Source organism: Apaloderma vittatum, unplaced genomic scaffold, assembly GCF_000703405.1.
Source record: "Apaloderma vittatum isolate BGI_N311 unplaced genomic scaffold, ASM70340v1 scaffold38013, whole genome shotgun sequence".
Classification (NCBI taxonomy): domain Eukaryota; kingdom Metazoa; phylum Chordata; class Aves; order Trogoniformes; family Trogonidae; genus Apaloderma; species Apaloderma vittatum.
The window spans coordinates 9,887-34,310 of NW_009710509.1; the positions used below are offsets into that span (position 1 = coordinate 9,887).

Sequence of the window (24,424 nt, forward strand, 5' to 3'; positions counted from 1 at the left end):
TATGAATTAATAATTGCCATGAACAGAGAAGACTTAAAATCTAGCAACTTGTGGAAAAAAAATAAAACAAAAGCTTCATTCCTCACTGCTTTGCACATTTGTTAACTCTCTATGCTCCTCACAAAGGTAATAACGGTACTCACACTATAATATTTTTATTATGATTTAATAGATACTGTACCTTCTCTTTATCTGTCACAACGACTACAGTAGGTGAAAATACCCCTGAATCCTGGCTTATTAATTTCAGTAGAACAACCTGACTCTCAAATAGCCTTGTAATTTATTCTTACTGCTTTCAGGGCAAGATGTTGTAAATGTCTCCAGTGACTGCACATGTAGGACTTCACAGATTACAATGAGACCTTAAGAGATCTCCTTCACAGGTACAGAATAATTATTGTGTCTAGGTCCACTTTTACTGAATGAAATACTTGAGAAGGTTTAAGTACACAGAAATGAACAAGAGAAATAGCTGTGTTGTAATATCTTGAAGTTATCTGAATGTTGTTCTTGTTTGGCATAATACATCTCGCATCTTACCTTTAACTTTGGAATAACAAGGCTCACAATGTACAGTTTGTCTGTAAATCCAAATGCTGTCTCCTGCTTTCAGATCTTCCAGTGGTCTTTTACATACTTCACACTTCAACACACAAGGAAAAATTAACAAGAAAAAATAAAATTAAACCCTTCTTTAACATTCATTCCCAGTATGCTGTCTTTTATGGAGTAAGGAACCCCAGGTCAGAATAGGGGTTATGAGTATCGCAATGTCATTACATCTGAACTCTGAACGAGTATTATTGAACAGTAAATTACACATCTTTAGACATATAAAAATCGGATATCTAAGTCTGAACTTGTTCCCCAGGTTCTCGTTATGCTCACCCACCTTTTCCTTCCCTCAGTCATTTCTAAAGGGTATTTTCTCTGTCTTAGCTTAGAAATTTATTCTAAAATAAAATGAATCACCCTTTTAGATCCTTTTGTTTCTTCCTTGAGTAAAGGAAGCATGATCAGACAGTCCTCCAAGTCAGAGCAGATCTTAAAGAATCTAAATCTGCTTATTTCAGAATATTTTATGATACTTTATTTTAACCATTAACTATGTCTCTCATTATTGTGTAATTTGGACCCTGCTTTCATAAGTGTCTCAAAAAGCTAATTTTTGAGGTAGAGAAGCATCACCCATGTTTCACATATGAAAATACACAGACACACACAGAGGTTGACTTTGCAGGATGAGGAAAGACTACAGTGGATCAAGAAGCAAAGTAATTTGATCTACAAACCAGGAATCTTGACACCCAGATTATAATTTTTTTTTCAGTCTAATAAAAGAATAGCAAATTCTGGTTTCTCTGGATATTTTATCCTCTGATAAGTGCAAATCAGCAATACTTTTACAGTACAATCCAGTAATCAAATTGCCAGCCATCCCAGAAAGGCTCTAAGCCTCTCCATAATTTTCATGACGGCTGTCTATTCAGATAAATTTGTGCTGCAAGTTTTTATTACAATTAAAAATTAATGGTCTTACCCAGAACGTCCCTTTGCAGTTAAATGAAAGAAATTGCATGATGTCAACATCATGGACTTAAAGGCAGTGTGAATCCAGGATGCAGATAATATGCAATTGCCTTATGTTACCCAGACTCATAAGGGCTGGTGTGAAACTGCAGCTGAACACTCGACATTGATTGGTGTAACATGTTAGAGTACTAGAGAAATTTTGTGCTTTTTTTTCAGTTTTACGGAACTATGTGGTTTTACATATCTTTTCTACATAAGCTGTTAGTAATAAGGTACTATTAAAACAGTCTGCTCTCTTCACTCGTTTTGTTTCCTTGTATAAATCAGCAAAAGGATGGGCATGTTGCCAGAGCTTTGCTCAACAAAATCAAGCAGCATTTTTATACAAAGAAAAACCACTGCAGTTTGGATTGTGTACTCACGGAGCTTTTGGTGTATACCTTCACAAGGAAGCAAAGGCCTTATACTGCTGTCAGCTACATGCAAATCTCTAATGGATACAGGGTATTTGTAAGGAGCTAAATGAATATTAATGATTAGAAATTGCACTACTTAGCTAAATACATAACTACAAGCATGAACCACAGACCTACATTAGTTGTTTAATTTTTTGCCTATGCTTTCATGAATGAAAGCTGAATTTTGCTGGCCAGACAGGTCCTCATTTGGGAATAGTTAGCAAAATAATACAATTTTAAAAATAAGATTTAATGTTTAACAGGTTAATTCAGCCAATATCAGCATGTTAACACTCCTAACTGCATAAAAAGTTCATTCCTCTTTATGTGGGTTGATCTAGCTAAAAAAAGAATGGAAGGAAACCAGAGCGTGTATTCATTTGCTATAATAGTATTGAGGAGGTATTACAAAGTGCTTTCTATGGAAGAAATTGCATTTCTGATGTTCACAGAGCTCGGAAAGTAGATATGAGACAAAAAGCATATGTAATTTCCTACATGGTAAGCACAACCTGCTGTATTCTGCTTTGGTTACTTTTCATGTGATAACTAGGGAAAAGAACTGTTGTCAGAAGCAGAAGTAAAAGCTATGCAAGACTGGGCAGAAAAATGAGTTATGCTAATGTGGTGATTTTGCTGCGTATTGTTGGTTAGAACAACAAACTCTGTGTGGAGTTGCAAGCGGAATTAAGACAGATGAGGCAGAAAGAAAACAGACTAAAGGGCTGAGCACTGGTAAGAGTACCCTGAGAAAAGTTTAAGAGTGAATTTTAGGCTGAGGCTTAGGCTTTGGATTGACAAGCAAAAAAAAAAATCTGCTATGCTTTCATTTTTATTGGAAACAGGAGAAAAATAAATAATTTTTAATAAATGAGGCTGAGGAAAAGACATATCCAATGTCAATACTATTTTATCCTACAGCAGGATAAGTTCAATAAGACGCAAATTTTAACCAAAAACTTTGACACCAGTGGACAAAATGATTTCTCTTCTACGGCTTACATACCTCTTATTATTGCCTTTGCATGTGGCTTCTGCACAAGCCATGGTTTTAGATGTCACTTAATTAAGAACATCCAGAAAACTTCATTTAAAAAAGCATAAAATTTTACAGTATGAAGAATGTGTAAGTAGAATATAATTCATTGTATCAGACTTGAAGTGTGTGTAACTAATGAAGGCTTATAAATGTGTAGGACATTCAGGATACATTCCACTCCGATCCTCCCTGTAGTTGCAAGGGAGAAGCAGAGGGAGGGTAGAGGAAGAGGGAGAGAGAGAAAAGAAAGGGGACAGGATTGTGTAGAGATGAGAGAGAGTGAGAGCAGTATTTCCTACAGTAATCTCTCAAGTGCAAAAGTCTTCCTCTTCTCCCAGGTGGAGAAGGCCTCAGGCCTAAATATTCTCTTGTTATATGTGTAATATAATGCAAGTATTACATTCAAATCATATTTCTTAAAAGCAGGTGAAATCTTCTTACCTTGAAGCAGGTTGAATGACAGCAAATTTGCAAGGCATCTAAGATCATTTTGGCATCTATGCCCAAGGGCTTCCTGCAGTATGTACATATATCTTTTCCAATTATACTCCTGTGTATATAATATAACATCAGCTGTCACAAAAAGAGCTACCATTGCAAACTCAAGGAGAAAAGGTGTAAACAGGGCAGTACATGAGGAAGACATTTGTGTACTCTACAATGGTCAAAAAAGGAAAAATGTTATATGTATATCCCCTCCGTTCTAGTTGATAGATGTAACATACACACTGCTGTGATGGGCAAATTGTTGATACAAGTGTTGGTGTTGGTTTTACACTACAAGATAAACTGGTTGTCCTCCTTTTCACTCAATGACAAAACATTGCGCTAATATTTAATCATTCCCAGAGGTCTTTATACTTTCGTTGGAAAGGATACAAGTTTATCTGATTCGTTATTTCTAAATAATGGGACTGTTCAAATCACCCAAACTGAAAATAGTGGGCACATTTAATTTTTGTTTTCCCCATGAGGTAGGGTGCTACTGATTAAGCAGATATCCTTCTTAAATTTGGGACTTTCTTAACTGATGTGCAAACATAGAGTTTTTAACAGCATTGTAAGATGAACCTATCCCCTCACATCTGTACATAAAGCTGGTATTTACAGACACCATTCTCACAAAGCAAAGAAATTTTGCAGAGTAAGCAGCTCCCTGAGGTTCTACAGAATCACGAAGCCAACTCTATCACATAAGGCATTGGCTGTATGGTTTCTATAGATATTTTTAAACATCAGCTGTGACAAGCCTAACATAGTATTAGGCTGCTGCACTATGTAAGGATTTGGTGGCAAGACCCCACTGAAAGGGAACTCTTGTGTGAAAAGCTGTCTGACGAGTCCACGGCTCTTTTTTGTCTAAATACTTGAATGCTTATGCAAAATGTCTGTGTCCTTTGATACTCTACAATGTTATTAATGTGTACTTACCGATCAGAAGTAGAGTAAACAGTTTTGATAGTATTTCCAGTTAAATTTTCTTCATAGGCATGGTATGATGAGTTGCTGTGAAGCAGTGAGTGCATAGCAATCACTAAAGGGTACTTTTTATTTTTAAAGGTTTCACTACACTGATATATATGCAAATTAAACTAATGTAACATGCTTGTAAAAAAAATCATCATACTTGGTGATGAGTTCATTTTCTGTATTTTCACAACTGTCAAAAAAAAAAACCCTAAACCCCCATAAATCTGAAATTTAGAGACCTTAAACTGTGTTCTGTTGTTGAATGATTCTTCAGCATTTTAAAATTAAATCCACAAGCCCACTGAGAAAATCTACATGATGGTATCAGGTTTGCCTGTGCTCATATCGCAGCCTAATTGATACATACCAGGAAATAATGACACACTCCATTTTTTTTCTTTTTTTTTCCCATCTTCACTAGTCCTCAAAGAGCCAAACAAAATTCGAATATGTCCTCAGAAGTAGACTGATGGTCTTTGTAATACACATTGTTCAATATGATTTGAGTTCACTACAGTAACTGTATTTTTCCTTGTATCAGAGTAGGAAGGGATACGCTGAATTTAACTATCAGGGAAGTTAAATCTTTGGGTTTTAACAGTCCAAGTTCTACTTGCTTAACTGTCAGTTTTGCTTGCATGGAAGGGATGACTATGCATGTGACAGCTGAAGAAGTCATCTTGCCAGACATGTTTTAAACATTTTGGAACTAATTTAATTATCCTATTCCTCCAGAAATTCATAAGTTATATGGCAATTATTACATGTTTCATATCACTCTTAAATAATGTTTATCAATGTTAGAAATTTTTTTTATAATTATTTGCCAAACATGTCTTTTTTCAGGGACAGTGTAAACAGACTGATAACGAGTGTGTAAGGTGTTACACAGCACAGATACAACAGAAATGTGTTAAAATTGCAGGTTTTAGGAATCTTAAATGATAAATGTTTTTATTTATATTTTATAGAACATAACAATATGCTTGTTATTTAATGACAATGTAGGAAACCTGGGTTTGCTCATCACAGAGAAAGTATCTCCTTAAATGAACACCCAGTGTTCCATTTGCATTTCAGGCAAGATGAAAGTAAGTAGTTACTACCTAGGAAAGAAAACTGAGGCTTAGTGATCACCTTTTGAAAGAGTTTTTTCTGTATATTTTTGTTCCAGCCAAGCTCGATACATGCACAACACATGTTGCAGGTGGAGAATATTGCTGGAGCAAGTAGCTAAAATATCTTGCTGTAGTGCATAGGAACACCACCCTTTCTGTATGGGCTTGTCTGTGCTTCCCTTTGTTGTTCAGCTTGGATTTTTTTTTCCCCTGAATCTTCTATTTAACTCATTGCATTTAGGTGCAGAATCTCATGCTGAGTCAGGGTGACATTTCAAATAATCTGGTTGAATCAGGGTTGAGTTCAGGGCAAAGCGAGTTTTGTGTATTGCTCACTCAACATAATGCAGGTATTTATATTTCTGAAAATAACAGTATTTATCTTATAAAAAGTTGTATAGAGAAAAATACTTTCCTCAAGCATCCTAGTGTAGAGAACAGTGTTCCTTGGATTTTAATACCTGGCTCAAATACTATGGTTGAAAGAGACAAAAATTTATAAAACTGCATCTTAAAAAGAATAAAATAAAATTGTACTGTATAGAACAAAAAGATGTGAAGCTCCAGGAAAAATATTTCTGAAGCATCAGTTTCTCGTCTGGCCAACTGAAAGTGTGAGGAAACTCAGAAGCTTTTCAAATAAATGTGTGGTCTGACAGCTTGACAAGACACTGAGTTAAAACTGAGCCACAATGCAGCCTGAGGACAGTGTCTCTGATCACGTCCCTTCTTTCAGTTCGTGTTATCCACTCCTTCACTTTCTGTGGTGTTTATACAGCAAACTACTCAACAATAAATACTCTGCAGAACCTATTGCATAAACTCTGAAAGAAAAAACTGCAAAGACCGCTCATTTAGTAAGCTTTCAGGAATTAAACTGGGATTAGAGCTTGGATAGGGAGGTATACATTTTGTGAGGTATAAGGTTACGCTGCATACTGAAGCAAATTCTTCTTGTATTATTGTTCTCTATTTTAATTTTCAAAGATAATCAGAGTATTATACCTCAGAAGCTGTGTGTCTGCAAAATGCTGCAAAATGCAAATTAATTTTGGTGTTCGATATCCATTTCAAGCCTTAGAATTGTACGCTGTTTGGATGTTCTTTTATTCTCAGCCAATTTATGGGCTTGGCCTTCAAGGCCATGCAGAAGTTTCAGAATACACAAATTTCAACTGCACTGCAACCTCCTACAGCAAATATAAGAAAATGAGAGATCAAAGACCCTATGCCCAGTCACACGCACACCAAGGCTCAGGTATGCATAAGCTTAAGGATTGGAGTGTTGGCTGTGGTTCACACAGTTCACATAAAGTACCAGCTTGTGACTCTTATTTTTCCTACTAATAGGGGTCAGTAGAAGATTTCTCCTCTCTCTTCCAAGGCATTAGACTTGACTCAGGTAGTTCATAACCACTATACAGCAATACTTTAAACAATCCCATATACAGTAGTATTTGATTAACTCACATATATGGGTGGCTTGGTACTGAAGAGAGATTTTCCTAACCCAAAAAGATCTTCCATTCTAGAATTACATATTACATTTTTTGTTGTCTATTTCTTGACAATACATTGACTGTGAAGAATCAATATATTGTTTCCTTTATTTCAATGGTTTTCTGTTTCCAACAGACCTGGTGTTTAGTTAGTTCTACTAAACATCCCTACATCAAATTTTTCACTCAGATTTGCAATACGTGTGCATGTAGAGACAGATCCCAGCTAGGGCAAGAGTATTGCAAGACAAGGGGTTTTTTGAAATAGTTTGTACTTGGTTAAAAAATTAGAGATAAGAGATGATACATGGGTTCAGATTCATCCCATATAGTTTGAGAAATGTCACAAGGCAGCTGAGTGAAGAGAGTAATGTTTTTCTTATTGCCTCAGAAAGCAATAAGCTCCCTAAGAGCATGGTGTATCTAACATGCAGGAAATGCCTTTCCTCTTTTGATTATAACAGGATTCTGGCTTAACTGCTCTCCTAAATTTCATGCCTCAGCTACATCTCTAGAGCTACACAGGGCACTTGTCTTGTGCTCCCCACTATGTACACTGGAGCTAAGCTTTTTAGGCATCTATGTGTGGGATCCTGGAAGCAGAATCGGGAAGGAGGCTGGCATGATTCCAGAGGCCAGTGTGAGGTTTCTAAACATGTCTGATATTTCTTGCATGAAAGTTGTTTCTCTTCATTTTTTTTTCTTCAAGAAATTGCACTTAAGACATTTCAGTTCTCAATTCAATGTCTACAATACCTGGTCTGTCTTTCACTGTCACTGGAGTAGTTTGTTTCTGGGACATTATTTGGAGCCCTTGGAAGCTTTTCATCTGCTTGCTCAGTTATCCTAAAAGAAAAAAGAAACCACACAACAAGAAAACAAACGTTTTTTCAAAATCATTGTCAGCTACACAGCTTTCAGTTACACTTACGGCCACAAATGTAGAAGCTTGGGCTAGAAACAGTAGCTAAAAGAAATTTATCTTTTTCTTACTGTTGCTAAATTGTTGCTTGTGAAAAACAATGGAATAACTGACCTATAGTTTTAAGTCCTCTAGTTTATACTGATATTCATATCAGAAACTTCATCTAACTTTAACTGAACTCTAGTTTCCTCAAAGCACTCACTGAGGTTTTCAACTGTGCAGTAATGCCTCAGTGACTGATAGCATTCTGCATTTTCTTGGCATTATTCTATGATCTTTCATAGTATTTTAATTCCTTTTTTTTTTTCTTTTAGATACTACAGTTATGTTTCTACTAGAAATGACCGGCCATACAGATACATAGTCTCGTATTTCAAAAAGCGGTATTATGGTTCAAGCAAAAGAAACCTTGTCTCCTGCAGTTTTTCCTGCCACAAACATGACATACATCCAAACATAAAAACAAACCTTGTCAAACAAATTATAGGATTTAAGGAGTAAGTGGTAATAATGTTTTTCATGATTTTGCAAAGCAGCTCAGATAAAGGCTGCTTGTTTGGTGCTGCCAAAGGATATATTCTGAAAAAACTTCATGATTATAGGCCTTAAATCTGGATGTTTGGGCTGCAGCTTGATTTATTTCAGTGAGTTTGCCAAGGTCTGAAGCTCTGCTAAATGAACTTTGCTCAGTGCTGGTCACTGTTTTGTATGCACAGCATGTTGCATGAAGCGGCACCCTCTATTGTGCTTGACTCCTAATCTGGCATGGCCCCCTTTCAGAACGAAAAGAGAAACTCATTCACCATAGATATTCAGTGTATGCTTCTCTGACTAGGCTGTCGAGTGGGACTGCTAGGCGAAAAATGTTTTCTATTCAAGAAAAAAAACAAAACTGTTTATGTATACAGATAGTTAAGTCTTTCCTCTTCATTTGGATGTGCAGCTAAAGGGAAGACTCAAAAAGATACCATCAGAATGGTACCTAAAAGCATAATGCTAATTCCACCTTAGCTGACCAAAATGCATCTTGGTTTTTGCAAATAAAAAACCAAGTAGCAGTGAAACTTTTAAACTGCGAATGCATTTATTTGTATTTCTTTGAGACGCTAAGAGCTGAATTCACAAAACACCTCAGTAAGTATGAAAATACTTAGGAGGACCTTGTCCCTAGGCATTTCCATTCACTACAAGAGATTATAGGTTTGAATTGTTGCTTATTGTCAAAATGCATGCAGCTATATTGTTATATTTGGTTAATCAGGCACATTTTAAAAATACTACAGATATCTTACTCAAGTTATGCAAATTCTGCTTGCTTGTATTAAGAATTCACATCATCTGGTACCACATCTAGAGAAAGCTATGAATTCAGTCTCACCGGTTTTTACTTTGGTCATCAGCAGATTTTACTTCAGTGTGATCATCAAGGTCCTCATCTCTGTGAAAGTGAGGAAGACCACAGTTAATCAAATTATTTGATTAAATGCAAACATATTAAATGGGTTGAATTATGCTGAAGAGTATTTCATTTCAGAAAGAAGATTCCTGACTACTATGAGTATGTATCACAGTTGTTTCCTATCAGAAGTGTTTAGTTAGTTATGAATTGCAAAATATCAGTTCAAACTTTAATATTGTTCAGTGACAAAAGAACGACAAACTGCACAAAAATTCTAAGTTCATGATAGCATTTTGGGATAATTCAGGTTAGATTTCAAGGACTTGAGAAGGTCTCTAGTCCAACCTGCTCAAAGCAGGGGCAGCTCTGAGGTCAGACCTGGTTGTTTAGGACTTTTTCTAGTTGGGTCTTGAAAACCTCCAAGGACAAAGCTGGCACAACCTCTCGAGGCAGCCTGTTCTGCTGCCGGACAGTCCTTATATCCAGTTTGAATCACTCTTGTTTCAATTTATGTGTCACGTTGCGTTGCCATTCTAAACATGGAGGGCCTGTCTACATCTTCTACACCGACTACGGCTCTGACATTGCTTTGTTCTGTACAGGCGCCACCACCGTGAGCTATGGAAACAGCTGCCCAAGTGTGGTATTTGCTCTGTCGCTACGTCCAGTCCAGATCCCCCTTAACATCTGCTGTTATCTGGGGTTGCACACAATCTCTAGGACCATGTGACCACATTTATACTAGTAACTCATAAATCACTGGCGGTGAAAAAGTTGATTTGATATGAGAAATTTAATATATTAACATATGTAATAATCCATGTAATATATTAATATATTATACATTAATGTATTTATTAAGATATTATAAATACATCTCTATAATATATGAATGTATTTTAAATGTCTATTTTATATTAAATGTTGTGTAATTAACAGTAATACTGTTATCCGTTGAAAAATTTTTTAAGATTCATTTGAAAATGAATAATGATACTAAGAAAAAAGAGGATTGAAAACATGCATTTATGATACTCTTCTTTTGTATTTTAAGGACAAGTTTTAGTTTTGATGGGCCATTTCACATTAATTTAAAGAACTTTGATGGCCATGCACTGACTATATAGAGCTGCAATATAATAAAATCAAGTATTACCTCCATTTCTTCCACACTGATATATTTATTTTTACTAGCCTGTATTCAGTAAGCAACTAAAAAAGTTAAATTCTGTGCTTTAGTTCAAATAAGAATTTTTACTCCTTTAATGATTTTTACAGAATAGAACCTATTACTATTAACATGTAACCAATCACAAACATTTTAATGAATATATAATGGAAAGATTATGACAGCCTTGCCTCTTATTTTTCTGACCAGTAGCATTTATTTCAGTAAAATCCTCAGGGTCTTTTCCTCTGAAACAACAAACAAATACAGCTGTCAAAATATTCCCCCTATTTGGGAACAGGTAAAATGTAGTAAAAGAGAGAAATATATTTATGCATGCATTTAAAAGGAAAAAAAGCAAATTGTTATTTAAGTTTATGTTCAAACTTGCAAACAGTTATGTTATTGACCACAATAAGAAAATAGGTTTACAATTTTCCACTAGCAAGGTAAAGTTCTCTACATTTAAATAAAAATTTTTATCTAATACAGCCAAGAAAATAAAAAACCCAACCCTTTGTTTAATCTAACCAGTGCCATGGTTGTTTTTTGCCAGGTAAGATAGTGAAGTAGTAACTTGAACTTTCAAAGAGCTTTGTATTAATTTACAGGCTTCAAGCAGCTTGTTTGCATCATTAATTTGCAAAAAAAACCCAAACATTTTTTAATTTAAAATAAGAAACTTCTGCTTCTTAACAGCTAAAAATGTCCATATGTCCACATATTTTTGCTTCTGGAATGGCGAGAAATTACCTCCATGTGTCATCATATTTAGCAACTGAAATATTGATTATGTCAGTACTTATACAGAAAATAGAAGCATCGAAAGACTCACGAAGTTTACATGTAAGGAAACGGGGAGTTTTGTTGTTTTCTGTTTTGTTTTACTTTGGTTTTTAATTTCATAAATACAATAAAACTGGTGGCTAGTTTTTCCTCTGGATTTTTTAAAAAAATATTTTAAACTGGTTCAGTGAATTAGAGGGTGGAATGACCTATGAGAAACATTCTAACTAATGTAAAAAACCCTAATTCTCTTTAGGTAGGAGTAGGGAGAAAAAGTAAAAGTAAAAGTTAACTCTGTGAAACTGATAACTTGGTCACATCAAGCAATTAAAGGCTTATTAATCTTAAAAATTTTTATGCCTCCTAAAATTCAGTAGTGTCTCAAAGCCTGGAACTATCCTAATAAATTCTCAGTGAATTAAAATTTGCAAAAAAATTTACAGGTTAGCACTAAGTGTATATATATATATTTGTACATATGTATGCATATATAGAAGATTATCTACTGTAAAATAGGTGTCGGCAACATTTATGCACTCCTAGTGTGTAGAACATCATTCTTAAGGTTATCTGTAGGATTTTGGTGTTAGCTGTGACAAATATTACATGGCTTTTCCTAGTGCAGTACCCTGGCCATTCCTCCCTTTCTGTATATTGAAGGGATGCTTACAGACCACAAGGTCCTTGGCCTGAAACGCACCGAACTGATGTGCTGTTCAAAAATGCAAGTTCAAGCTGTTCCGTATGGATCCCTGCCCTTGCTCACTGAAATACTTTGTTACACCCTGTTGGCACAACACTTCTTATCCATGAGTTCTGCAATATTTTGTTTAATGCTTCTTCTCTACTTACTTACATGAAAATATTTTAAAAATATTTTTATTGAGCTTGCTATAGGTATTATGTGTTCAGCTGATACTGCACATGCCAGTTAATTAACCTGTGATTTTTATATTCCTCATTCTGTATGAGGAATGCTACTTATTAACTATAAACATTTTACAGCTTTGCCACAATACCTTTCCTTACATTCTCATAGTTACAAACTACTCACTCCTTTGAAGACTTACTCTTTGTCACTTGTGAAAGAACTTGGGTTCACTTTGACGAGGTTATCAATATCTTGGTTCCTTTAGAAACAGAACAAAAACCAGATCAAATCACAATTACTATAAACAACTGTCAATTAGCCAAATTAAATACTCACTTAAAAACCTGGGTTTTTACGAAAGACAGAATTAAACTGATGAAAATTTCAAAGCATACATCAGTTTAGTAATTCAAAGATAACTTACAGACACAGCTATAAGCCCCACATATGCACACACTCTTACTGGAATACGAGGAACAAATTATGTTTTGAAAACGACAAGTTATACCTAATACTAATGTCAAAAAGGATAATTCCTGCTTGACATGCATCATGGACAACTTCAAAGAGTGTCAGACCTCTAACATGCTATGATATAACAAAAATCTTTACCAGATAATGCAATCAACGAAGTAATCCTGATGCACGCATGAACAATTTCTTACCTAAAAAGTAATTATGGACTGAGCCTCTCTAGCTAAATCAGTCAAAAAGTCCATTAGTTTATTTGATAGGCTGTCTAGACCAGCTCCTTCCTGACTGAAATCTCCCTTCTCACAAGAAATCTTACATTTAAACTGAGGGATGCTGAGAAATAGTTACATTCATTGATTATTGAAGAAATAGGATGTGATTGATTATCATTATGTAATGTAAGGGAAAAAATATTTCCTTGTTTTAGATCTTTTTGGTTATTTCTTTTTGCCTTATACTAACATTAAACACATACTATATATTAATGTAAAAAAAATTATACTCTTTGAATGGAATATTTAGTAGGATCAAGTCAAAACATGGGGTGTTGCTTTGCCTTTATTTTCCCTCAAAAAATTGCACTGGTCTTACATTTTCTATAAAACAATTTCTGTGAAAATGCATTTTCCAACTGCAGACTCCTCTTCTGAAAAACTTTCAGCAACTTTACCTAAGAGTTTACCATCCAGTAACTTAACTCACCACAAAAAAAACCCCAAACCCTGAAAAAATGGATTCCTCAAGAGAAAGCAATGGAAAAAGAGTGATATCCATGTTGGCATGACAGTGCCCCTGCTGTAGGACCTGTTCTGTAACCTGGTAGTCAAAAATGGTCCATACATCTCATTACTGACATTTCATTCTGAACAGTTCTGTGATAATTCTACATCTCAGTGAAAGATAAATAAAGATAAAGCTTTTTCAGATTTCTTCTTGGTCATGTTTGTCAACTTTGGGGCTCCCTTTGAAGAGAGTATCAAGATCTCAGTTTGTTTAGGAATGAAACAAAACCAATTTAATACGAGAAGAATCTACTGCCATTTAGCTAGAACTCCACAGTAGTCATTAATAATTCTACATATTATATATTTTTGCAAATTCTATTTATATTATCACAGATCTCACACTTTTCAGAGTTTTCCTCCAGAGGCTGAAGTCTTGCAGTTATCAAAACTAAAATCTCTTCCTTTAGCAACTGGATGGTAAAGTGCTTCCTCAGTACTTGGAGGCAGCAACACTAAAATGATAGTAAGTGTAATAAAACCTCAGGTCGTTACTTTGTTATAGAATCATAGAATCATAGAAAAATCATAGAATCATAGAATCATAGAATGGCATGGGCTGGAAGGGACCTTAGAAATCATTTAATCCAACCTGCCTGTCATGGGCAGGGATGCCTCTCGACTAGATCAGGCTGCTCGAGGCTCTGTCCAACTTGGCCTTGAACACCTCCAGGGAGGGGGCAGCCACAACTTCTCTGGGCAATTTATTCCAAAGTCTCGTCACCCTCGTACTAAAGATTTTCTTCCTAAGATCCAATCTAAATCTATTCTCCTTCAACTTAAACCCATTTCCTCTTGTCCTATCAGCAGACACTCTTGTAAAAATTCCCTCCTCAGCGTTCCTGTAGGTTCCCTTCAGATATTGGAAGGCAGCTATTAGGTCCCCCTGAAGTCTTCTCTTTTCCAGACTGAACAGTCTCAGCTTCCACAGCCTGGCCTCATAGCAGAGGTGCTCCAGCCCCTGGATCATCCTTGTGGCCCTCCTCTGAACATGCTCCAACAGATCCACGTCTCTCTTATGGTGGGAGCACCAAAACTGGGCACAAGAGCAGAGTAAAGGGGGAGAATCATCTCTCTTGACCTGCTGGCTATGCTTCTCTTGATACATCCCAGGATGCGGTTGGCCTTCTGGGCTGCATGAGCGCACTGCCGGCTCTTGTTGAGTTTCTCATCTATCAACATTTCATGGTTTTGTAATTTTTATTAAGTAAAAACAATCAGCAGTGTGCGTGGCTAGCTTGAGTAAAATATATACCATTATTCTTGTCTCCTGCATCCTCCATTCCTTTACGTTCTTAGAGGTATTTAAAATATGCGTCTCAAGTCTTCTGTAAAGCCTACTGAATCTCTGCAACTGTGGCTACCTCAGTTATGATCTTTATGTCCTATGCAACTCTCACATGCATATTGGCCTCAGTGCTGCATGTTCACCCAAAATGTAGAAAGTAGATTTGGGACTCCTGATCATTCTGGCAGCAATCATGGGATTGCACATAGTTTACTCTGCAGGGTTATCAGTAGCCTTTCTGCTTACTTCTGCTGACTTTCACAGCATGGAGCAACAGAAAGGCTGTGACAGTAGCAAAGCTGTGCCCTGCAGGCCAGTACGCTCCTATGGCTGATTTCCAAATTAATATAAGCATTTGGAGAATCAAAATCCAAAACGCTTTTTATGAGACTTAGCTCAGTAAAACGGGTATGTTTGAAATTTTTACTCATAGTATAGATATAAAATACTGTATTCACTTTTTTACAATTTTCATGTTCATATTTTATAATTATTCCTAGGGGTTCTCCTTTCAGAATCACATCAATCAATTGAAGACACCTTCCTACAAAAATAGTCAAATCCAAGGCAGGTAAAATATGCTCCCACCATGAGGCCCAAATAACTTGAACTTTTTGTGTTAATCTTCATAAGAAATACTAAAATATCACAGTGGTTTTTTACCAAAAGCTACATAATTAAATTAATAATGCTACAGAAGTTCACTGTAGAACATCAGGAAGTTATATTCCTTATATACTTGTTCTTGTTATATGTAACATTCTTCTATCAACAGGGAAGGAAAAAACTCCCTCAAGATCAGAAGGAAAGATACTGTCTTTAAAACATGGTCTTTTTAAGTTTTCACATGCATTTTAACATTCTTCCCAGGTAACTTCAGATTTTATTTGCATTAAATTTCACAGTTTTCAAACAATTTTTATTTTTTTTAAAAAAAAGAAGTGTGATCTAAAATAGTTCAACCTTGACCTACTGCCTGTTTGGAAATAATGAAAAAACAATACAAACTTCCAATAATTTAAGAATCATTTCTTCAGAAATGTGTTTACTGACTGCTATTAATCCTTGGTGCAACTGGAGGAATGGATGAGTTGGTTGCCTCCTGTAGACTTTGCAGCCAACAGCGTTTTGGGTTTTTTTACTTCCTCATACATTACTTTCGTCACTTTGAATATCCCAACACACTGACTGGCTTGCGAGGAGGATTTTACTTGCTGTCCAAAGGGATAGTAAAAAAAGCAAATCAAGCCTAGGTTGTGTGTGCACAGCTTGTCAACTAGCAGCCTGATTTATAGAACATCGACTCTGAAGAGTCCTAATAAATTGAACAGAACAGTTGCAGCTGCAGATCACAGCACAAACACAGATGCTGACTGACTGGTGCGGCTATGCTTTATGGCTCCCGTGGAACAAAACTTCTGCAAAGCGTAACCCTTAGAAGATAGTAATTCATTACTTCTCAAACTTCCACCCTCGTGAAACATCTGCTTGACATGACAGCAGCAAGTAATCAGAGCTGACATCTTTGCCTTGAAGTGGCTGGTTAGCGCAAAGGAGAGGTCATAGGATGTGCAACTCCAAGCACTGTTGAGGTTCTGAGCAACTAAAGTTAGTTTGAGAGCTGTTATTTATAAGAGTATAAAATGTAAAGTAGGGCAAGCTGCAATTTACAGTGGGTAAATCAGAATTCATCTGATTAGGTTCAGAGCATGCTTCTGCTGACTTTTTTTAATCTTTCATTGTTACCAGAGCTGTATTTACTTTACCAACAGCACAGAGTGGGTACCAGTGTTGGTATCACCACGCAAGCTAGTTTCACACGAAAAATGAGGGTGGGTGTGCAACACAGAGTCTAAAGAGAATTTCAATTCAGGTTTCGTTTAAGAGATGTTAACATACTAAAAACCAGAAAAACAATTTATACTTTTTCTAATACTTCTAAAAGAGATGTCAGGTATTAAAGTGGGGAGGAAACTAACCTATGTATTCATACATCTAAGAAGCTCCTTGAGTCAGAATGTCAGATGCAGTGAAGGGCTGTTGTGGAGAAGTCTTTCCAGCTGCAGGTATAACTGACATTTCAAAAATTAAACTATTTGCCCAAAAGTAGCTGAATTGTATTCATACTTCTTAAATTTGTCAGCAATTTGTAAAAAAATATAGATGATGATGGAAAACAGCAGCATAAAATTTCTACACGAAGCAGTTTAGACAAACTTGGGGAAGTATCTTCCAAGTGTCGTAGGTGGCTTGTAATAGATGCTGACATTTTTCATAGGTCATTCCAAAAGTTGCCACCTCCAAATATAGTATTTTCAGAGACAGCCATTACATTAATGTGAACATTCTGCCTCGGGTGAGTATTTTTCAAAACGGATAAGAATGAGATAGGTCAGACAAGAGGAGAATACATAGTTTGCTCATAAATTCAAGAAGATGAACTATTTTAATACAGCCACAGGACATGACTAGAATTTTTTAGGTGCACCTAACTCAGGATAACATTTATCTACTTTTTATTCTGTATGAAAATACTTGGAACAGCAGTACAGAGGATTTTGTATCACTTTTTGTACAAAAGGATTGAGTATTAAAAAAAATTAAGTAATTTATTATAAAATAAAAACATTAAGACTTAGATTAAGACCTAGATGCGCTTGTTATCACTCAAGTACAGAAGAGAATCCTACCGATGCATTTACTCTTCCATCTGTAAGTGACCACCTCCCCTTGCAGAAAAATTCTTAAAATAGCACTATGAATCTACAAGAAAACCACACTCTGAAGGGCAAAAAACCTATATGCAAGTGGGCCATTGTGGGCCTTGTGCTATAAACTTGTTAACCATGAATTTTGCTGCTGCTGTCTGTTGTTTTGCTTCTAGCTGCTTGTGTAAAATAAGATTAGAATTTCGACAATTAATGATGGGAATCCAGCAGAATAAAAGGATAGCAAAGAAGATAAGTAAAATAGGTTTTAAAAAAGCTGTCAAGGCAGGCTGCATGTGAAATTTATGGCTTAGTTTAATGAGACACCCCTATTCTGCCATATCTCGGACCCCTACGCCTCTCAGACACAACCAAAACCAGAAATTATTTAAGGCTTGTGTGACAAGTTTTCCAGAAATTAACTACATTTCAAAAGCTTAGTATCTTTCACTCTGAGTCATTATTTGCAAATGTTCCTTCATTTACAGAACAATTCTCTTTTGCATTATCTCATTTTATTAATGTTAGGTGTCTAATGTCTTCCTTGATTTGATGTACAATAGACCCATGGACGTGTTCAGTGAGTAATCATTGAATGCATAAAAATGAATGGATGATGCAGTCATGAAGTATGATTTTTTTTTCCCTTTTGTATTCTCTATTAAAAACTTAGCAAATTTGAGTTGTCTGTATTTTGCTTTGACTCTCAGTCTGCATTTGATTTCTGACTCAGTTCACTTGAGATAAAGATCTAATACTTTTCAGTTTTTCTGCTCTGTGAGATATGTTTGTGAATCTCATTTATGTCAATGGATAATAGTTCTGTAATTCTGGTTTAACTGGTGACAAGTCAGATCACCATCAAAAAGAAAAACACAAATGAATCCCATTCAGACATTCAAGCACAGCTAGTAGTATGAGGTTTTTTTAGTTTTGTTTCTATTTAAATCTTTGAAACATTCAGATAAAATTTCCTATGACATAAAAAGAGGGAACATGTGAATCACATCTCCCAGAGAACTTTAGTGGTGTCATTAGTTGTTTGATTAAAGGAATGACAACATTTCTACTGTTTGTATTTGTAAATTCTGAAGGAACTGAAGGAAATAATCAACAAAACCAGATTTTAAGAAGTTTGATCACATTTTTCTGCCTATCCTTACGCTAAGGCCAAATGGAAGATGCTGCTGGATATGTATGGCAAAGAATGAGAAACAAAATCTTAAACAAACCCCAGCCATGATCTTGAACCTCAAGTATCAGACAGAAGGGTATGTGACCACAGCTCCCTACTCATTCAGTGAATGGTTACCTAACCTGTAAAAGTCTTGCTCAGCCCATTTCTATTTCCAGAGGTTCCCTAATTCCTGAAGGCGTTCTGGCCATGTTACCCGGAATTTCATTCCCCTTTGCTGATACACAAACAGTTCACCTAATACCCAAGCACCACTATTGTAGGTATTGTTTTATGGATCAGAAAACTAAAAGACAACACAAATTTCAGAAGACTCGCTGTAATGTCTTTAGTGAGTGGATATTCAGTGACGTTTCAGATCTACTCACTGTCATCATCAGCAACGTAATCATCAATCCAGAGGCAGATCTATTACAGGAGTCATACAGAGTATTTTTAATAGATCTGCATTTGTTTTTGATTTAAAATGCTGAGCAGGATTATAAAAACTGTTGAGGTGACTCCCTATTTGATATTATAATATATATATATTTCTGAATGTAATACCAAACAAATTGCATCAGTTGTTCTTTCTTTAGTAATCTCTCCCAACTGACCTCCTACAAAGCATTCTGAACCCCATTCTTCTGACGTGATGGAAGATGCAAAGATCACATTAACTAAGTCTGGTTAAAACTTAAGGGCATTTCTGACCTACTCAGGTCAGCACAGAAGACAAAACCAATTGATTGCCAGCTGGATATTCCAAAACCAAACTAAAAGAATTGGTCTAGGGTATATTAAGTATGTCAGGCATTTCCCTGGATAAAGCTTAACATCATGGGCTCAGCTGAATTTTGGTCTTCCACCCATATCTGCTTTACTGTTCCTGCATCAGACTTTGTCATCTATAACTTAGAATGAATAAAGTTCTTTGAGAAAAGAGTGACATTTATTCTGAAGCAGGGCACATTTCCTTCCACACCACCATGCTCACTAATCGGTGCCAGGAGCTCTCATTCAGACCTTTCATCAGTAACAGCCGAGGATGAGGGAACAGAGGAGGTCTGCAGTCAACTGTGAAAGCCAATTTATACTGTGCCAAAACCACTGTAATGCTTAGCCCAGAGGATTTTGGAGTTAAATACAGAGGAAGAAGCCATTGATAATGTTTTATAGGAGGCTGACTGGGAAAGATCACTGAGAAAAGGGCAACAGCTTACTCAGTTTTTCTTGGAGGGTACATATGACCCTGTAAACACTGTATTAACTTTTTTTCAATTAGGAATAATGGGCTTGGATCTCTTGACATAAGCTCTGCTGCAGCAAATCATTTGTATTAACATTCAGAAAAGCAGTAAACTTCAACTGAATATTGCATCTGTCAGAATTGGAAGGCAAAAGGTCCCTGTCACTAGGAAGTGCCTTTTGCTGAAATGCAAACATGTATTATTAGAAGTTGTAAAGTCACTTCACTGTAAAGAAAAAATTGTTGTCATGGCTGGAGCAAGATCTGGCTGCATTTATGACTGATGAATTATGGGTATGCCTATGTGAGTTCTTTTTACAATCCTTGCTTCCAACATTTTCTGAGTGTCATCCAGAACATTTTAGAGGTTTCCTGAAGGTCTCACCTGACCAAGCAAAAAATAAAGATGTCACAATAGGAAAGTCACACAGGTATACCTGATGTGGGAGTCATGCCTTCTAATTTTTGGTCATCTAAACTTTAGTCCTACAGAAGATAATTTTTTAGGATGTTTGTAATGACTGTTTGAAGTTGCCTGTCTCTCTCTGTAGACCAGATTTCTTTTTTTCATGTAATGGAGACACATAATTGGCAAGTGCCTCAAAATGCACCTGCCTGTTCTCTGAGATTTTTGCCTTTGTAGCTCTAGAACAGTAAAATTTTCATCAATGAATGTTTATTTAAGGGACCTTTCATGATGATTTTAATTCCTTTGGTTTGGAAATTTTCAAGTTGACAACAATCTACACGTATTTTTAAAAATAATTTGAAAAAAATACTTATTCCACTCTTCAGAGTTGCCAAATCCTGATAGACACAGAAAAGTTTAAGTGCAGGTAATTAATGTGTTGTTCTTCCATATTCTTTTGTAATGAAAACTGGTAACACATCTTGGGTCAGATAAGAATACTATTAAAAAGAAACATAATACAAATGTATTGTCTAAATTTGCTACTATCGGACAGGAGTAATTATAGTGAATTACCCTGTACAGTATAGGAAACTCTGTACAGAACTAATACTCTTCTTAGAATACCTTATAGAAAATGAAATGCTAAAGAGCCAAGAATGTAGTATCTGCTTAATTATGTCAGAAAAATATTCTAGGTCCTTGTTTCTGTTCCCTAGAAAAAGCCTCTCTCACCCATGTACGTGCAAATTACATAGCCGAAATATTTTCTTTGGCCTAACTCTACTGTTGATGGCATATCAAAAAGACATGCTAATGTAAAAGTTTCTACAACATGCCCTGAGCCCCTATAGACTAATAGCTATTTGCTAGTAGCAGGTGATCTCACTACAGATGCTTTAAGAGATGAGCAAGTTCCGTCCCTAAGTTCTTCCGCAGCACCTGTTGCTATCATCTCCAGAGCTTCTCTTCAAGTATGTCCAACACAAATTTGTGTGTATCTATGCAAATTAAAAGATAAACTCATTATTTTTACAGTTTATGAACCTCAGAAATACAGCTTTTTCACTCTTCTGCATCTTTTGGTGGTAACATCTTTGTTAGTGTGCTAGTAACTGAGGTCCATTGTGCCAAATACTGTTACTTTCTGTATAAATCATGTGCAAGGAAGCAGCAAAGTTAAATATAAGTGAACCTCACATAAAAGCATTTTATAGAAATACACATTTTTGCATCCTAACTGTAATCATTAGTGAAAGAGTGACCAAAGCTGTGTTAAACACTCCTGAGATGTTTGAAGTGGTTTAACCAGACTGCTCACAGAATACGGTTCTTTAAAAAAATGCAGTTTTTTAAATGCTTGCATTTAAATCTTGTTACAATTCTGTAATGGAAAAATGTAGAATGAGATTTGTGGATCTCCCCTGAAGGGGAAATAAAACACAAAAAGAACTTGATAAGCAATGAATAAAAGATCCACTGAGAAAATCAGAAAAATATCTGTAACCAGTGTAGTGCTCATGTGCTGCTACATTTGTAAGATACCGGGAGAACGAACAGTTAAGCTCTGAGAAATACACAATTATTATTGAACAGTGGTTATCTTTGCTTTTTCTGAATCCTAGCCTACTTGTTTTGTGTAGGGTAGATATAGATGCCTTAACTAATTGCGTGGTGCCTATTCCATTCTATTAATCGTATCCAAAAGAAGGTCCATCTCTCCATGCCTCCAGATATGCTACATATATTATTCTGTTTTAAAATAGATGTTTTAAAATGGATGCCACATCTAACATTTAACAAAACAATGCTGAAATTGCTTTTTTCATGAACAGAATCAGTGTTAGGCCTTGCATGGAACAGTACACAATCAAGCTTACACTGTTAGCCAAAAGAGATAGCACCTGACATCCTTTTCAGGTAAATCCAAAATATTTTCTTTGTGATGCTCCAGTTTAACAGAAAACCAATTACAATTTTCCACTTATTTTATACTGAAACTAATTCATTTTTTCTTTAATATCCCTATCAGAATCCGGAGAGAAAGACAAATAATAATTAAGTATGACTTTAAAAAACATGATCTGAAAATCTTCCAATTCTGAGTAAAAATGTAAAAAATTAAAGGATGTGAGATTAAATATAATAAGTGTCCGTGTTACTAGAAATACTTCATGTGTAACCGTTTACTTCCGCCGTGTGGCACAATCATTTTTCCCCAAAGGGCAGGAGTTATATGACACCTTTAATAGAAAAATAAGCACTCCAGCTGACAGTTGCTTAACGCATTTTTGGTTAGTGTAAATTTAACAAAAATCTGTAGTTTTGCGAAGCTGCCACAGGAGCAGCAGATGGATGACATCCAAAGCACCAGCCAAACATGAAGGAATTATAGCAGGGCTGAATTCTGCCCACTAAGATTACAGGCTACTTATAGTTTATATACTGACACTAATAGCTGTAGGAGCGCAACGTTACCATAGAAACTTGTAGACCAGTAAAATATTCCTCCAGCTCTCCACCAATGTAGGGACGGGAATACAAAACTGGATATGGAAATGAAAGCTACTGGGGGATGATGAATGTGAACTGACTGAGGGTGGGGATTAAGGAGGACCTTAACAAGCCTTTAGGAGTGAAGAATGGCTGTGACCTCCCTAGTTAATACAGTGGCGTATTCTCTAAGATCTCCCACATTTGTTGACAGGAAAATGTGTCACAGAAACATGGCTTTTTTCCCTTGGGATTACACCATCAGACATCTTTTGAGCGTTTTTCGTAATTATTTGATACTGGTTTTACATAGCGGGGCTTTTGCAGAAGGGGGGCCATGATTCAAAATAATATAGACTGTGTCTCCAGACTGTTTCTCCAGAAAACTGTACTTTATGAACTGAATTAAATAAAATGAGCTGATTTAAATTAATTCTAGAGTCTGCACATTTTAATATTTCTAGGTAAATACTGCAAAATGCACTACTGCAATTCTCAGCGCATCTCTAGAACTTTGTTTCTAATTCACTCGCTTTTTAATTGCATATTCAGGCATTTTATTCTAGTCAAGGTCACGGAGTCAAATTTTTGCATGGTTGTTGCTGATTTTGAAATGTGTAACATCTCCGTCAATAGAGAACCTTACAATTTGCTGGAATTTCAGTATGAAAAAAATAACTCTGTCTTATCCACCAATAGTTTTCCTGGCATTCTGTACACTTTCCAGAATACATTAGTACGTATGCCATCTAACTCATATCACAAGAACAAGTCCATCTGTTTAAATGTACTAATTTTGTCACACTAAGTGGTATATGTTGGGATTTTACTTTTAAAAATGTTAACTTTACAATGCACAAGATGAGTTGGGGTTTTTTTTATACATACATAGCAGTGTGTAGATATTAGCTGTCCCACAATTTATTGAAGACCAAAGGCATACTACAGAATCCATACTACTGCAATTCATCTGTTTCCAAACATTTGCACTAACTATCTATGGGCTGCTCTTTAAGATGCAGAATAGACAGACAGGAAGAAGAGAAGAAGATTTGAGCTAACTAAGCAAGTCAATGAGATGGAATTCAGTTTGTACTTCTAAGCCAATTGTCAGAAGTAGATAAATGCTGCATTTAACAAGCACCATGTCCAAATGAGCTATCGAATATGAAAAAATAAACAAACTGAGTACTTAAGATCACATTTATCGTTGTTTATCAAAATACTGTTTTGATTATGAATGCATATGTTACCTTGCTGGAGCTTGATCATCCACATCACTCTTTGGTTTCTGAGGGATCACCTGTTCTGATGAAGATGCAGCCCTGCAATAGGAATAATGAAAACGTATTTAAGACACAAGAAGATATCTGGAAACATAATATACCATTTAAACAGATTAGCATTGTACATATTGTATTACTTACAAGTGTAACCATAGTGAGTTAGGATTTTCTTTGAGAAACATTTTTCTATTTTTAAAATTTAACTCTATGAAATACATAATACATAATATATAACTTATAAGTAAGATATACATAATATATTGCATAATATATAATTTAAAATAGTATATAT

The 24,424-nt window shown here is 35.7% G+C and overlaps 1 protein-coding gene across 1 annotated transcript; it reads right to left on the reverse strand.

Moving 5' to 3' along the window:
* Positions 1–543: 543 nt before the first annotated feature.
* Positions 544–24,171, reverse strand: LOC104272347 (sciellin-like; the record flags this gene model as incomplete). The annotated part of the gene is made up of 7 exons (XM_009867312.1): positions 544–646; positions 3,475–3,583; positions 4,465–4,539; positions 7,877–7,966; positions 9,424–9,483; positions 12,469–12,528; positions 24,100–24,171. Coding segments are annotated over 7 exons (569 nt in total), but the record flags the coding sequence as incomplete, so codon positions are not given.
* Between the last annotated feature and the right edge of the window lie 253 nt (positions 24,172–24,424).